The following is a 16,507-nucleotide window of genomic DNA, read 5'->3' as shown; positions in this document are numbered from 1 at the left end:
AGGGTGTCTCCCGTATCTTGCTTCCAGGGAAGATTCCACTATAAAGAGTCAACTCTTTTAAATGGAGGAGGTTTGCCGTCTGGTGTGAAAGCAAGGCCCTAGACCCTCGTTCTTGTCCTACACAGACCCTGCTTGAATACCTTCTGCACTTGTCTGTCTGGTCTTAAGACTAACTCCGTAAGAGTTCATCTTAGTGCAATTAGTGTTTATCATTATCATATAGAAGGTAAGCCTATCTCTGGATAGCCTTTAGTTCGCTTCATGAGAGGTTTGCTTTTGTCAAAACCCCCTGTCAAACCTCCACCAGTGTCATGGGATCTCAACGTTGTTCTCACCCAGCTGATGAAGCCTCCTTTTGAGCCACTGAATTCCTGCCATCTGAAGTACTTGACCTGGAAGGCCATTTTCTTGGTGGCTGTTATTTCAGCTCGTAGTCAGTGAGCTCCAAGCCTTGTTAGCCCATGCTCCACATACTAAATTTCATCATAAGAGTAGTTCTCTGCATTCACCCTAAGTTTTTTCCGAAGGTGGTGTCGGAGTTCCATCTGAACCAGTCAGTTGTCTTGCCAACATTTTTTCCCCGTCATACCCACCCTGCTGAACGTCAGTTGCACACATTGGACTGCAAAAGAGCATTGGCCTTCTATCTGGAGTGGACAAGCCCATTCAGACAGTCCGCCCAAATTTGTTTCTTTTGATCCCAACAGAAGGGGAGTGGCTGTCAGGAAACGCACCATTTCAAATTGGCTAGCAGATTGCATATCCTTCACTTACGCCCAAGCTGGGCTGACTCTTAAGGGTCATGTCACGGCTAATAGTGTTAGAGCCATGGCAGCGTCAGTGACCCACTTGAAGTCAGCCACTATAGAAGAGATTTGCAAGGCTGTGATGTGGTCATCTGTCCACATATTCACATCTCATTACTGCCTTCAGCAGGATACCCGATGTGACAGTCGGTTTGGGCAGTCTTGGTGCTGCAGAATCTGTTTGGGGTCTAGAATCCAACTCCACCCCACTAGGCCCATTTTTGTTATGTTCCAGGCTGCACTCTCAGTTCTTTTTGCTTTCAGGCCAATCTGTTATGTCCTTGCTGTTGCGAGGCCCAATTGACCCTGTTTGTTGTTTTCAGTGAGCCTGGGGGCTAGGGGTACCCCATCAGTGAGAACAAGCAGCCTGCTTGTCCTCGGAGAAAGCGAAAGATACATACCTGTAGTAGGTATTCTCCGAGGACAGCAGGCTGATTGTTCTCACCAACCCGCCCACCTCCCCTTTGAAGTTGTCTCTTCCTTTGTCTTGCTTTGTAAGTTGACTGAGGGACACGTTCGCGCGACGGGCGAGAAGACGGTCGTGCATGCGCGGTGCGTGCACGAGGGCTTTAGCAAGCTTTGTTGCTAGGAAGATTTCCGGACCTGGGGCTGCCATCTGACGTCAACCCATCAGTGAGAACAATCAGCCTGCTGTCCTCGGAGAATACCTGCTACAGGTATGTATCTTCCGCTTTTTTGCAGGATGGTTTGGATAGTCTAGCTCTGTCCTCAAAGGTGCAGGTTGCGACTTTGGCTTGTTTCCGGGTGAAGGTTCAGGGGATGTTCTTAACTGCTTCTCCAGATGTGGTCTTTTTTTTTTTTTTTTTTTGTCGGGGGGGGGGGGGGGGGGGGGGGTAAACTGCTTTATTGGTCCCTCCGTGGGATTTGAATCTTGTTTTGGAGGTACTAGTGGGTGCTTCGTTTGAACCGTTGGAGGCGAGCAGCTGCAAAGATATTACCCTGAAGACTGTTTTTGGTAGCCATTTCCTCAGTGCAAAGGATTTTGGAGCTGCAGGCTTTGTCATGTAGCAATCCTTTTTGTGTGTGGTTTTTTTTCCCAAGGAGGCTTTGCTGAAGCCGGTCCTGTCTGTTTTTTGCCCAAGGTGGTTTCTGATTTTCATGTGAATCTGGTGATTTCCTTGCCGGTTCTGGGAGATTGAGCAGGGGATTCGATGCAACATCTGACAAAGCTGAATGTCTGACGACTCGCATTATGTGAGGAGGACGCAAGAGTTGTGAGCTTTGGACAGATTGTTAGGCCTATGAAGGGGGCAGCCACTTCCAAGGTGGCGATAGCCAGGTGGCTGAAGGAGACGATTTGCTTCAGCCTACTTGACTCAAGGGTCGCAATGTGCCATTGGTTCTCAAGGCACATTCCACTCGGGGTGGCTACCTTCTGGGCTGAAAGCAGTTTGATTCCTCTGCAGGACATTTGCAGGGCAGTGGTCTGGTCCTCGTTGCATTCCTTTGTGAAGCATTATATTATAGAATTGACGTAAGGGCAAAAAAGGATGCTGGGTTTGGAGCAGCAATTTTGACCTCTGGTTTTCTGGGGTCCCGCCCTTAGACATTTACTGCTTTGTTACTTCCCAAGTGTCTTGACCAGTCTGGAGGGTTGCTGAGAGAGGTGAAATTAGGCTTTGCCTGCTAATTTTCTTTCCTCTAGACCAGCCAAGAGCCCGCCCTGTGGTTCGATGTGGTGTTTGCCTTGTTTTTTTGAGCCTTTGCTGTGGCTGGTGAATAGTACGTATCTGTACAATACTGGTCTAGTAGACACCAGGCGTAGTTTCTGGTGGTAGACTGGTGCAGGACGGGGCACTGGTTGCACTTGTCTGCAGAAGCACGGCTGCGTTTGAGGAGTTCCATGTACAGGGTTATATGAGGTTATTTCTGTGCTTGGTTATCAGTATACTGGCTGTTTGGGGTTCTGCACAGGTTACATATACAGTGTTCAAAGTTGTGTTCTGTCTCCCTCTGCTGGTAGGCATGCATAACCCAAGCGTCTTGACCAGTCTGGAGGGTCTAGAGGAAAGAAAATAGCGGGTAATACCTAATTTCACCTTGTTCGGCTTATTTCCATTGCTTCCTTATAGATTTGTGAACTGAAAAATGACAGAATGTGGCCCTATTCCAGAACAGAATTGTGGTAATAGGTTCAGAATCTGTGACTGAAATGAGTAATGAAGTAGGATACTGTGGCATCTGACATAGTAAGCAGCAGTGATTGAGCTTTGGCAGTGTTACCTTGCATTGATAGTCCCTGAGTTTCAAGTTGTTTGGTTGTCTCTTGATAGTCCTTAGATGTAAATTGTACCTTTGTATTAATGGGCTTGTTGACTTTTTTTTTTTCCAGATCCTCATGGTGAGTGAATACATATGGAGAATTAAATGGCTTGTCACGGTGGTCACAACTTGGATTTCTGACATTCTGGGCTGCAGGTGCCATGCTGTACACTGTGTAGCTGGAAGTAATGTAACCTACATTGGTGGTGTGTGTGTGTGTCTACATAATATGAGCTCCCTTATTGTAGCATACACTCTTACAAGTTAAAAAACAAACAAACCCACACACACAGCTTAGAGCGCAGTTGTCTTCTGTATCATCTTTGCAAAGTCTTACTGGAGCTTGCTCCATAAACTGAAGAAATTAAGCTTAGGGACTAAAGGACCTCCATATGCAAGATCAACTTGCTTTCTAATGTTGAGCATATTAGAGCAAACACTCTAGAGGGAAAAAGTGAGTAATGCTGTGCAGACAATGCCCACAGTAAGCTCAAATTCCAAAGCACACACAGATTGGGAGTGCAGGAGTGGGCTGAGAACCTGGGGAACTGTTTGATTTCCCACTGCAGCTGCTTGTGACCCTGGGCAACCAGTGAGACCCAATGGGGATTTTTAGAACTTAAAACCACAGGAGATTACTCTCTAGTCCATGAACTGCAAGCGCAGCCTGGCAACTTGGAAAAGCATTTTAACAAGGACTTCTCAAGTCTGGCACGTTTAGATTCCCAAGTCAATGCACTGAGAGAGGGAACTTTGTGAGAACATGTAAAAGAAGCAGCATTTAACTTGTGGTATGTAGTACAAGCTAGAGTGTGAGAAAGGAACCTGCAGCGACTGTTTTAAGGTGCAAGTACTCGTCAGCTTATAGTATTAGTATGGAAAAATTATAATGAAATTAGAAAATAGTTTGAAAAATATATTTCCTTTCGATTATAAATTTTTCAGACCATGCAGTCCTCATTCAGAGAAAATGTGCTTTCTTTATTCTGGATCATGTATCAGGCAGTTATGTCCGCAGCGCAGACCAGTGTCTGGACTCCTTATTTTAGTAAGAATCTCTCTCATGATCAGTTTTGTAACTAAATACAAAATGGGAACATATCAATGTTACTTTCTCTTGCTACTTGTGTAGTTTGGTAAGTATAAAAAGCTGGTAATCATGATATCTTCATCATACCCAACAGCCTGAAATTCTTTAGAATTACAATCAAATTTATATTCAGCTACAACCATTCTTTGATCAGTGCAGATTACAATATAAGAATACCGGGCCATCATTAGGAAATTGCAAATACAAATAGTATCCAAGCCAGAATATATATAATTTGACTATATTTTATCTCCAAGCAAAATAGGCCTCTGCATACCTGGACTTCAGCTAATGAAAGCTAAAACTAAAAGCCACAGTGCTTTACAATAGCTGACTTTGTGGCACATTTGGAGGGACAGCTGATGTCATATCTCCACAGAGGCTAATTCCTAAGGATCTTATCCCAAATTTAGAGACTTAAATTCCTACAAAATTTTTGTATCAAAAACATTTATTTGGAGCACTCTACTATATAAACTACTATGCAAGATCTTAACTGCATTACTTGCAATCAAGGAACATAAACACTCCCCGCCCCCCCCTCTCACTCACGGACTACTTTATAATCCCTTGTGGTCTGGTGGTGTACTCGGCAGAAATGATCTCCAGTTGCTCTTGGCCAAGGAGGTTTGACAAGACAGCATGGGGTGGAGTGGGTAGAGACTGGCTTCAGCCTTGTGACATCATGTGGTCTCATGTTATCAAACCTCCTTACTCTTGCCCATGTCAGCTGTACTCTCAAAATGGCTGCCTTTACCTCTTGTGGCAGTCTCATGATACTACCACTAGAGGTCAGGACAGCCGTTTTGAGAGCAGAGCCAGCATGGGCAGGAGTGACTGGGAATCACTCTGACTACACTCCTGGACTTCCAAGGACTGTAAGAAGCTTGAGGGGAGCGCCTACAAGTGGGCAGGGGGAAAGGCAGCTTCGGATGGGTAAGGGCTGGAGACAAAGTAAAAGCACACATTCTCAGATTCCACTGAAAACACGTGGCCAGTTTTGGCACAATAACCGAAAAATTTGGTTGGTCTGTACTTGACCCTCCGTTGTCCCAGGTACAAAAACTTAGGTTATGAACCCACTAGAGACAGGGGAAAGTACCTGTACATAATGTTAACTGCTTGTGTTGTACCTCAGAAAGGTTGTATTAAACCCATACCCACCCCTCTTTTTGTTCTGTGGGCAGTCACTTCAGCTTTAAGAGTAAATCTAGTGCTTAGTTTCTGGTATAAAAAGGGACCAGAATGGTGTACTTCTATGGTGACAGATAAATCCAGAGATTTGTGGGTTGTGTCCCTCTACCAGCAGGTGGAGATAGAGAACCTCCGAGGTTTGCTATATGTGGGACCTGTGCAGCCAACTGAACCTCAGTATTCACTGTCTAGCAGGTGGAGGGACATCTCTGCAGCTCTGGTTTGATCTGGCCACTGGTGTCCTTTGGGCCTAGTTTAGCACAGACAGGGGTTGAGTGGCTGTTTGCAGCTTGTGGTGTACACCTGGTGGTGCCAGGTCCCTCCCAGTCTCCCCCTACCTTTCTTCCGTCGTCCGGGGCTGTTGGCCTGATCGGGTGTTTCCTTTCTCTACTGTCAAAAAAAAAAAAAGGGTAAAGGACTTCATTTTTGTTTAATCATACGGAAGAACTAGACATTCTGTCAAATCAGTTTTGGGGCAGGCGTTTGTGGAGCATGTTGGTGCCTTCTGAGGCGGCTAAGCGCTGCTCCCGCAGCATCGGGGGAGTGCGAGTCCTGCCACCGTCGGCCCACAGCAGGTGTTCAGCACGACGAGGATTCCCCTCAGGTGTCTGAGTCGGAAGCGCAAGGGATAGTTTTGGCGGTTTCCTCGGAGCAGTTAGTGCAGCGCGCATTGGCCAGCGCCATTTTTTCCTCTCAGGCGTGGCCCGCTCCACACGTGGCAGTTTAGACCAGAGGCGCAGCGCACTTCTGGTGCACAGGCTCCGATGGAGGGAAGCAATGTACAGGGAGCAGGGGAATCCCTTGCAGTTCCTTTTTTTCCCGGATTTTGTTTTGTTTGTTACATTTGTATCCCACATTTTCCCACCTATTTGCAGGCTCAATGTGGCTTACTTGCACAATGCCTTTCTTTTTGAAGAAGTCAGGAACTTCTCTTCAGGGAGCCCCATCTCTTCTTCAGCAAACTTCGGTTGCTGCAGCCTCTGTCTTTCCTGCCAAAACGTCCCCGGGTGACACAGATGGCCCGGTTTTGTCTCCAGGCTCTCCTTCAGAATCTTTGGGTTTGGCAGATGAGGTCACCTGCCCTCTGAGGATGACCTGAAGGCTGCCCACCTTTTTTCGAAGGGAAGAGCTTCCCTCCCTGATTAGGACTTTTGAGGTTGTGGCCATTTCCACCCTGAATCGTCTGGGGGAACAGGTCCGGTGCCCTCTGTCTGGCACCAAATGCCCACCTCGTTCCTTTCATGTGCATGAGGCCATGAAGATCCTTATTTTGGCGTAGTGGGGTACGCCAGATAGTGGGCTTAAGGTTGCTTAGAGCTATATTGTGTCTGCGCGCTACCTACTCCGGACTTAGACTTGCTAAAGGTTGCTACGGTGGATTCCTTAATCACAGCGGTCACTAAGAAAACCATTATCCCTGTGGAGGGTGGCACGGCACTCAAGGACCCTTAGGATCATAAGTTGGAGACTTGTTGAAGCTGTCCTTTTGAAGTAGTGGCCCATTACCTGCAGGCCTCAGTTTGTGGCTCTTATGCGGCGCAGGCATGTTTATTATGGGTACAGATAGCCTCCTCTCCGGAAGATCTCGCGGCTGTTTTGCCAGCCTTGGAGTTCGGTTGATCCTTCCTTGTGGATCTTCTTTATGATCTTTTGAGGGCTTCGGCGAAGGAGGTTTCCCTAGCGGTCACTGCATGTCGCTGGCTATGGTTGTGGCATTGGGCTGCAGACGTGGCCTCTAAGTCATGTTTCCTTAGCGTCCCTCTGGACTGGACTGATGGGTTGTGCTCGCCTACCAGTAGGTGGAGACTGAGAAAAAAATGACTCTAGAGAGCCAATAGGAGCACTGGTCATGTGACCTTAGCCTCAGTATTTTCTCAGTCTCCCAGCAGGTAGGAAGCGAGCCCATTAGTCTCTCTCTTTATCTTTCTCTTTTAGAGGTTAATAATAACTACAATGCTACCTCTTCTTCTGTGCCTAGGAATTCTCTGTTAGACGCTGGTCAGGTAGGGATTTCTTTTCTTTTCTTTCTTTTACAGCCTCTGGGGGTGTTAAACTCGGGTGTCCCCGGGTCCCTCCCCCCTTCCTCCCTATCTCCCATATGTAGCTGGGAAGGGCTACCCTTTGTTTAGAAAGGTGTATGTCTTTGGGAGAGGCAGCCACTATGGAAAGTTAAAAGTACAAGTATTTTTTTTTTTCCTTCCCCAGCATTTTAAACGAGCAAGTTGTTAAAAAAAAAAAGGGAGACAATACTCAGATGGCTAATGAGCACCATAATTGTAACGAGCAGGCTTAGCTGTTAAAAAAAAACAAAACAAGAATTTAATGGTGTCTGGGGTTTTTTGACGCAACATTTTCTTCCTCAGCAGTTGTTTCTCCGTTTCTGTACGCTTGGGCAGCGGGAGCTAGCTTAGGAAGTCTTCCTTTTTGATTGGGACAGACTTAGAACAGATTGTGAAGGACCTCGGTGACTCTAAGGGCCAGCGCCTCCTGGAGGTCCAAGTTTGTACGACCGGCAGGACCTAGACCTAAGTTTAGGAGGGATACACGGCGTTAGCGTCCAGGTCGCGGGGCTTCTTTTCAGAGAGCAAGGTCTTCTCAGAGGCCTCAGACCTTTTGAGGTGACAGGCGGGCCTTCCTTTCCGGTAACAGAAACCAGCCCACAGCCAGGTCTGTCCAGTGATGGGGGCCCTGGTCCATCCAGCCGGTTATTGGGGCCAGACTGTTCCTATTCCTGGTGGAGTGGACCAGGGTAACATCCGATGAATGGGTCTTGGAGGTTATCAGAGATGGCTACAAGTTAGAATTGGCTTGTCCGATAGTAGACTCTTTTCTGGAATCTCCTTGCAAATGTTCCGCCAAAGTGCGGGCCGTTAGACACGTCTTCCTCAACTTACAGCGGCTGGGTGCCATCTAGCCTGTACCCCCAGCAGAAAGAGGGTGTGGTCGATACTCCATTTATTTTGTGGTGCCAGAAAAGGGTGGTTCTTGGTGACCTGTCTTAGATCTCAAGTGCGTCAACAGGTACTTACGGGTTTGGCTTTTCCGCAAGGAAACTCTCCGATCAGTGATCACAGCGGTACAGCCAAGGGAGTTCCCCTCTCGATCTCAGAGGCCTATTTACACATTCCAATCTGTCCTCCCCACAGTTGCTTTCTTCGCTTTGCAGTGATAGCTCATTTTCAATTCAAAGCAGTGCCCTTCGGCCTAGCCACAGCGCCTCGGACCTTTTCCAAGGTCCTGGTAGTAGTGGCGGCCTAACTCAGGAAGGAAGGGATTCAGGTCCGTCCCTATCTAGACTGGCATGTGCGGGCGTCTTTTGAGGAGAGTAGGCGGGCAGCCAACAAAGTGGTCAGGTTGCTTCAGTCGCTTGGTTGGGTGATCAACTTCCCAAAGTGCAGCCTAACGCCTTCCCAAACGCTGGAATACTTGGGGGTGTGCTTCGTTACCCTAACAGGGATAGTTTCTCTTCCTTCAGCTCGAGCACAGCGGTTGCAGGCTCAGTTACAAGCGCTGTTTCAAACTTCGAACCCGCAGGCTTGGGACTATGTACAAGTTCTAGGTTCCATGGACTCCACCTTGGATGTGGTAAAGTGGGCCACATCTCACATGCGCCCCATCCAGTGGCACCTTCTGAGCCGTTGGTCTCCGCTCTCGGAGGATTGCAAGGTTCGGGTGCCATGTTCGGCCCGTCTTCACACAATCATGCACTGGTGGTTCATTCAAAAGAATCTGGTGTTGGGCATTCCTCTTGCAACCCCAGACTAGAATATAGTGACCACGGATGTGTTACTGTCTGGCTGGGGGGCTCATTGCCTGCAACAGACGGCCCAGGGCGTTTGGACTTCGACGGAGGCGTCATGGTCTATCAACCACTTGGAGTTACGGGCGATTCATGTGGCCCTTCGGGAGTCTGTCTCTTCTCCGCGGTTGCCCAGTTCTTTTGGACAATGCGATGGCGGTCGCCTACGTAAACCGTCGGGGGCACCAGGAGTGCACCTCTAGCGCGCAAGGTGGCTCTGATCTGCCATTGGGCAGAGACTCATCTCTCGTTCTTGACAGTGGCTCATATAGCGGGGTCACAGAATGTGCAAGCGGACTTTCTCAGTCGCCACCAGTTGGAGCCGGGGGAGTGGACACTCCCCTCTGGCCTTCGATCAGATAACTGCCCGTTGGGTGATGCCAGAGATGGACTTAATGGCCACCACATTCAATGCGAAGGTTCCCCGTTTCTTCAGCATCGATGCCTTTCAACCTTGGCCCAGGGGCGTGTTCTATGCCTTTTCCCCCTGGCCAATGGCGGTCAGGTTACTGACTCGCATTGCCAGTCATCCCGGTCGAGTGATCCTCGTGGCCCCGGATTGGCCCAGACGACCCTGGTACACAGATGTGATCAGGCTTCTATTTAATCGTCCTTTTCTACTACCGGCTCAGGACAGTCTCCTACTGTAGGGGCCAGTCATGATGGAGGATCCCTCCCCCTTTGGTCTTACGGCCTGGCCCTTGAAAGGGCGAGGCTGAGAAGAAAAGGGTATCCGCACGCAGTTATTGCTACGATGCTGTAGGCTCGGAAAAGATCCGCCTCGATAGCTTATGCTAGGGTGTGGTGTACCTTCGATTCGTGGTGTGCGAATTCGGGATTGTCAGCAGCTTCAGTATCAGTTATCCTTGCGTTTCTTCAGGAGGCTGTACAAAAATCACTCTCGAGTTCTCTTAAGGTGCAAGTGGCAGCTCTGGTGTGTTTTAGAGACCGGCTTCAGGGGGCGTCCATCACCTCCCACACGGATGTGGTTCGTTTCTTGAGGGGAGTAAATCGTTTGCACCCTCATGTGCCAGTTCTGCCATCCTGGAACCTTGATCTAGTTCTCAAAGCGCTTCAGTGTCCTCCTTTCGAACCCTTATCTGGGATTACAATTAAGGATCTCACCTTGAAGGTGATTTTCCTAGTAGCCATTACTTCCGCTCGGAGAATTTCAGAGTTGCAGGCCCTTTCTTGCAAAGACCCCTTCCTGCGTTTTATTGAGGCGGGGGTATTGATTAGACATTGTTTTTGCCCAAGATGGTTTCTTGTTTCCACTTGGGCCAGACCCTGCATTTGCCAGCCTTCCGCCGGGAAGATTACCCTGAGCCATTCTGGGCTCTTCAACGTGAGACGGGCTCTTCTCAGGTATTTGGAGGTGACAAATGAAATTTCGTCTTTCTGACCATCTCTTCGTCCTTTTTGGAGGCAGTAAGAAGGGTCATATGGCATCCAAGGACACCATAGCCCGTTGGTTACGGGAGGCCTTCTCTTCGGCATATGTGGCATTGGGCAAGCAAGCCCCTTTTCAAGTTCGTGCTCATTCTAAGCGAGCTCAAGCTTCATCCTATGCAGAGTCCCATTTGGTTTCTATCTGCAGGGCACCTACATGGGCTTTGGTCCATACATTCACTCGTCATCGAGTGGATGTGGCAGCTTGTCAAGATGCAGTGTTTGGCTCGTTGGTGATTTCTGCCTGGTTGGGGGTGTCCCACCCTACTTGAGGACTGCTTGGGTACATCCCACAAGTCTCTGGATTGATCTGTGGGACTGTATGGAAGGAAAAATTAATTCTTACCTCATAATTTTCTTTCCATTAGTCCCAACAGACTGAGGCCCCCCTGGGTTTACTGTCTGTGGTTTTGTTGCGGTTGGTTTTTTTTTTTTGGGTTCCGTTCTGAATGTTCCTTCGTTTGATTTAAAAAAATAAAATAAATATAGAAGTGGTGGAAGTATGTTGGGCAATTGGTCTGACAATGCCAGGAGAGTTTTCTATTGTTTCCATTCCACTGCTTTGGTATCGTTCATACTGAGGTTCAGTTGGCTGCACAGGTCTACATATAGGAAACCTCGGAGGTTCTCTCTCTTTCCACCTGCTGGTAGAGGGACACAACCCACAATCTCTGGATTAATCTGTGAGATGTAATGGAAAGAAAATCAGGTAAGAATTAATTTTTTCCTTGGAAACCCAGCCTGTTCTAAATTTATTTCAGGATCAGCTCAGGGCATAATCTGAGTTGGTTTGTACAGCTCAGATTTTGTGGGCTGTCTGGGAATGCTGTAGAGCCAATGAATTTTTTTTTTTTTTTAATCATGTCGGGGGAGGGGGGGCATTCAGGCTCATCTACTGTAGCCTAGTGCTTGGACTTGGTGTACATACCTGCAGAATTCTGGAAGGAACCATAGCCCGGCCAAAGGCTGTTTCCAAAATGTTTGATCTGTGGGAAGGGAACACACGTGGCTGCAATGAAGACACAATGTCACAACCTCCGTGGAAGTTGGTTTTGATTGAACTCAGAGGAGCAGGATGAAACTGCTGGGAGTTCCCAAAAAGGCTTTTCAAGCGAAGCAAGAATTGGCCTTCATTTAATACTGCATCCTTACAATGCTTATACTGAGTTCTTTCTTTTAGGTGGCATGGATACATCTAACCAGACTACTTCTCATGAGCTTACCATTCCAAATGATGTAAGTACTTTCCGTGATAGTGAAGTTGAGAGGGAGGCAGTGGGTAATGGGAATTTTCCATGAGTTTTCGTCAAATTGATTGTAGACTTGATTTTGTCTTCTTTCTTGACTTTGCTTATCTTGATGGGGTATTTTCCACGAGTGTCCCAGCTTTTGTCAAATTGATTGTAGACTTTGTCTTCTGTCTCTTCACTTTGCTTATCTTGATGGCATTTCTCTATTTTAACTCCCTGTGATTTGTAGCTTTGTATACTGCTTTGTTTTAATGTGTGAAAGGTGGTATAGAAAATTTTCATGTGCTAGAAAAATGGGAAACTGTTCGGAGGGGGGGGGGCGTGTTGCAAAAGCTTTTTCTGGTGATCAAATGTTCAGAAAGTTTTCCTGGAATGTACCAGAATATTTCTACAGTTTGGGTTTTGTCTTTTAATGTTCAGTTGTGAAGCGCTGCGTACGACTGGTAGCGCTATAGAAATGATTTGTAGTAGTAGTAAGGCTGAGTACCTCCAATCACCGATCAGAGATTTTGAAATGGATGTTTTATTAAACTAACTAGCTTGTAGCGCTATAGAAATTAGTAGTAGTAGGCAACATATATAACACAGATCATGGGACATGGTATTCAGAACAAGATGGTTATTTCACTCCCATATAAATTGGCCCCTTGACAGCTGGTATGTTCTTACAATGTGTAAAAATGAACACAAACTTAGAGATGGTGTCTGCCTAAAAAAAAAAAAAAAAGCAGGAGAAAGTTCTCCACAAAGTATTTCCCCATATTGACCAGTCAGATCCTTGTTTCAGCTTAGAGGATCAGATGAAACTTGTTTGGTCACTATGAGTAACTTTTTCACTTTTTGTGAAAAAGATTTTGCTTTTTTTTTTTTTTTTTTTTTGTAGTAGTCCCCAAAGAATCAAAGCAATCTGTGCACATAATAAATGAAAAATAGCGCACATAGTAATGAGACAGAAGTGCAAACTGTCTTCAGAATATATAAGGAATGCAACCATTTAAATGCAAAGTGTAGCCTGTTACCAGGCTTGGAGTGCACTTGATTATGGATTTCCAAATAAATTAATCTGCCCAGCAGATGTCCTGTATCAACATAAAACCACATACAACTTAATGGAAATACTATTTATAAAACAGGTAAATACGTTTGACATCTTTTCCTTTTTCTGTAGCCTGGCATTAGCCCTGCCCTTCCCTACCCCTCTCTCATCCCATCCATCCCTGTAGCCAGGCATCAGCCCTGCCATTTCCAGTCTCCACACCCAAAAGCACACAGCATTAAATCTTTTTTTTTTTTTTTTTTTTTTTTTTTAACATTCTGGGCACTGCAGAGTTCACCCCCATTCAGAAACCCAACAACATTACACTTAAAAACTTTTTTTTTTTAAACCTGGCCTTTAGAAACCTACTGCCCCTGATGAGGCCCTGATCACTGTGAATATGGTGGAAAGTGCTGCAGGCGAGGCTCAAAATTACTCTTTGGAGTGCCCGTTAGCTGTATGGAAAAGGGCTGATCAGTGCTGGAGAAATCTGGGACTGAACTCCCCAACTTTGGCACAGGTTTGAGTCCGTATCACATGAGCAGGGCATGGTAGACTCTAGCGTCCAGCAGCCCTCTTTCCTGTGTCTTGTTGCAGCTTGGGACTTGGAGGACCTGCTTGCTACCGGCGTACCTCTCTGCCTCTGTATCCCCACAGCTGCTGCTGATATGTAGTTCTTGGTGCTACTGTTCTGTGCGCTCCCCCTCTCTCTGGCTTTTGGTGGGCTAGATCTTGTACAGAATTGATTGGGATTCTTGTGGCGCCCAATTAGCTGCAGCTCCAGGGTAGACTAATCTGGTCTGGCTTCCTCTCAAGGTCTGTTTCACCAGGGTCTGGTGGTCATGGAAAGTCTAGATCCCTTCTGGCGTATGACCTGGCTTTTGCGAGGCAGTAAGCCTGTAGTTGCTCATAGCTACCCTCTTACAGGCTAGGGAAGCTTAAACATTCTTGGCTTATGTCAGAGTATAGGAGGAAAAAAAACTGAGTTGGTATACTGAGAGATCTCTCTCCCCTTGGCAGACTGATATTTCTGTGATTCTTTCCTTCCTCGAAGATGACTTTGACCAAGGCCTGGCCCAGAACTCTCTCAAGATCCAGGTTGCTGTTCTAGCCTGCTATTGGTGTCCTCTGGTGGTGGTGGTGGTGGAGGGGGGGGGGGGGGGGGGGGGGCAAGTCCTTGGTGGCCCAACTTGTTTTTTTGCAAGGGATTGAACATCTTTGTACTCTTGGACCACTTCTTCCCTAGTGGACCCTCCCTTTTGTTTCTGAAGGCTCTGTCCCTGAAAGATCTTTATATCCCACCTATTAACTAAGTGAGGAACAAGAAAACACATGTAATAAAATTCATAATAAGACAAAAGAGCAACATACCACATATCATACAACAGGTCTAAAACTCAGATCTCAATGGTTTGTTTTTATTCACCCCTTTTTATAAATTCTGATATAAACATCATGCCAATCCCAGTCGCTGTTATTACATAAAAGCCTGAATATAAACAAGGGTTTTCACTCTTTTCTTAAATTCTGAACATCCAAATATTTCCAGGAGGTTTATTTTATGGGCACGGGTCAGCCATCACAAGTGTCAACATATCAAATCTTCGTATCTGTCAACATATTGAATCTTCTTTGAAGGTTGCTCCAAAAGCTAAGTTTGTCAAACTCCAGGGAGGCGAACTGGTTCATAGCCTCAGAGTATTCTTCAAATATTCAAGAATAACACTGGTTAAAGCCTTAAAAATAAACACTTTGGTTACCAGTATGTTTGAGGATATTGTTCAATGTAGAGACTTTAAATATGACATAACCTGATCATTTTGTAGTCCCACAAGCAGCATGTTTTAATGATTGAGAAAACCCAGATAGACGTACTATAGTCTAATCTAGACAAAATCACACTCAGAACCACTATCCTAAAATCAGACGGGTAATAGGTTTAATTTTGCTTAGAACATATAGCTAATAGAAATAAGTTTGAACTACCTTGAAGACCTTTTTAGTTGCCATCTGCTTGGCCTGCTTTAATCTGAGCTACTGGTGCTCTCATGCCAGGGGTCCCTTTTCTTCCAAAGGTTCTCTCCTTTTCACTTGAATTGGATAGTTTCACTGCCTGCATTTTCTCAAACGTTGGGAGAGAGGGCAGATCAGGCACTGCAAATTGGATGTTCGCAGTCATGATGTATCTTGGTGACTGAGTTTAGGAGCTCAGATCACCTTTGTTCTGTTTTAGAGATTGCACAAAGGCGACGCTGCTTCTAAAGCTTTGCTTTCATTTTGGGTTGAGGCTGTCTGCATTTAGGAAACGATGCCCTCTCAACTAGGGTCCAGGCCACATCTGGGCATAATTGTGGGCTATTTCTGTTGTCGAGCAGAATCACTGTCCTCTTCATTCCTTCAGCATTATAAGCTGGATCTGTGAGAAGTGATGGCACCTTTTGTAAGGGCAGATGTGTTAGAAAGCCTGGTCTTCCTTCTGCCTGGGTGAGAGCTTTGGTACATTCTACTGGTGTGGACTGGTCTAGCTGTAGAGAAGAAATTTATTCTTACCTGTTAAATTTCCTTTCCTTGAGTCCTGATAGGCTAGCTCACAAGTCCACATCCACTGATTGCTTGGAATCATAGCTACAGTCCAGTTTATGGAGCTTTCCTGTTTCAAATTTTGTTTAGCTCATTTTGGGCAGAGGTTTGAGGGACCTCTACAGGGTGATTTTTTTTTTCCTATGGAGCTTGATTAGATATTATATACTGACTAGCTCCAGGCTGCACCTGCTGTTTTATCAGTGTCATCATTGGAAGCTGTCTTTACCTCCATCTGCTGCTTAGGGGATTATAACCCACTACCTTTTTTTTTTCCCCATAACTGATTTGTATGTATTTCTCCGAGGACAAGCAGGCTGCTTGTTCTCACTGATGGGTTGACGTCCTCGGCAGCCCCCTCCATCGGAAAGTTTACTAGCAAAGGCCTTTGCTAGTCCTCGCGCGCCCATGCGCACCGCGCATGCGCGGCCGTCTTCCCGCCCGAAACCGGCTCGAGCCGGCCAGTCTTCTTTCGTCTGCACTCGGTACGGTCGTGTTACGCTGTTCGTGCCCCAGAGAGTCGACCTCGCGTGTCCTTTTCGACGTGTTTTTGTCCTTTTTTTCCTTGAAAAAGTTCGGGAAGCGCTCCGGTAGTGTTCCGGAAGACCCTTTCAGGTTTTCTGCCCTTCCCGTATTTCTCAGTTTTTGCCCCGTAAGTTTTCTTTCGTTGTCGGGGTAGGCCTCTTTTGGCCTCGGTCGAGATTTTTCTCCCTCTAAATTTTGGTGCTTCAATTTTCGCCATTTCGGCTTTTGATTTCGCCGGCGTGATTTTTCCGCCCATGACATCGAAGCCTTCCAGCGGCTTCAAGAAGTGCACCCAGTGCGCCCGGGTAATCTCGCTCACTTATAGGCACTCTGCGTGTCTTCAGTGTCTAGGGGCCCAGCACCGCCCTCAGAACTGCAGTCTGTGTTCCCTGTTACAAAGGCGGACTCAGGTAGCGAGATTAGCCCAGTGGAACGTTTTGTTCTCGGGCTCTTCGTCGGCATCGGCACCGGAGGCATCGAGTGCATCGACGTCGT

The 16,507-nt window shown here is 46.7% G+C and overlaps 1 protein-coding gene across 3 annotated transcripts in view; it reads left to right on the top strand.

The window, feature by feature from the left end:
• The window catches only part of PCBP2 (poly(rC) binding protein 2), a 135,159-nt gene that overhangs the window by 76,884 nt on the left and 41,768 nt on the right, over positions 1 to 16,507 (top strand). For all 3 annotated transcript variants that reach the window (XM_030198361.1, XM_030198359.1, XM_030198360.1), the window contains 2 exons: positions 3,160 to 3,168; positions 11,802 to 11,857. In XM_030198361.1, the coding sequence (XP_030054221.1) occupies positions 3,160 to 3,168; positions 11,802 to 11,857 (65 nt within the window). The remainder of the gene's footprint in view (positions 1 to 3,159; positions 3,169 to 11,801; positions 11,858 to 16,507) is intronic.

Source organism: Microcaecilia unicolor, chromosome 3 (genome assembly GCF_901765095.1).
Source record: "Microcaecilia unicolor chromosome 3, aMicUni1.1, whole genome shotgun sequence".
NCBI classification, from domain to species: domain Eukaryota; kingdom Metazoa; phylum Chordata; class Amphibia; order Gymnophiona; family Siphonopidae; genus Microcaecilia; species Microcaecilia unicolor.
Note: the sequence above shows the minus strand (reverse complement) of the source record. Positions and strands in the feature narration are given on the sequence as shown.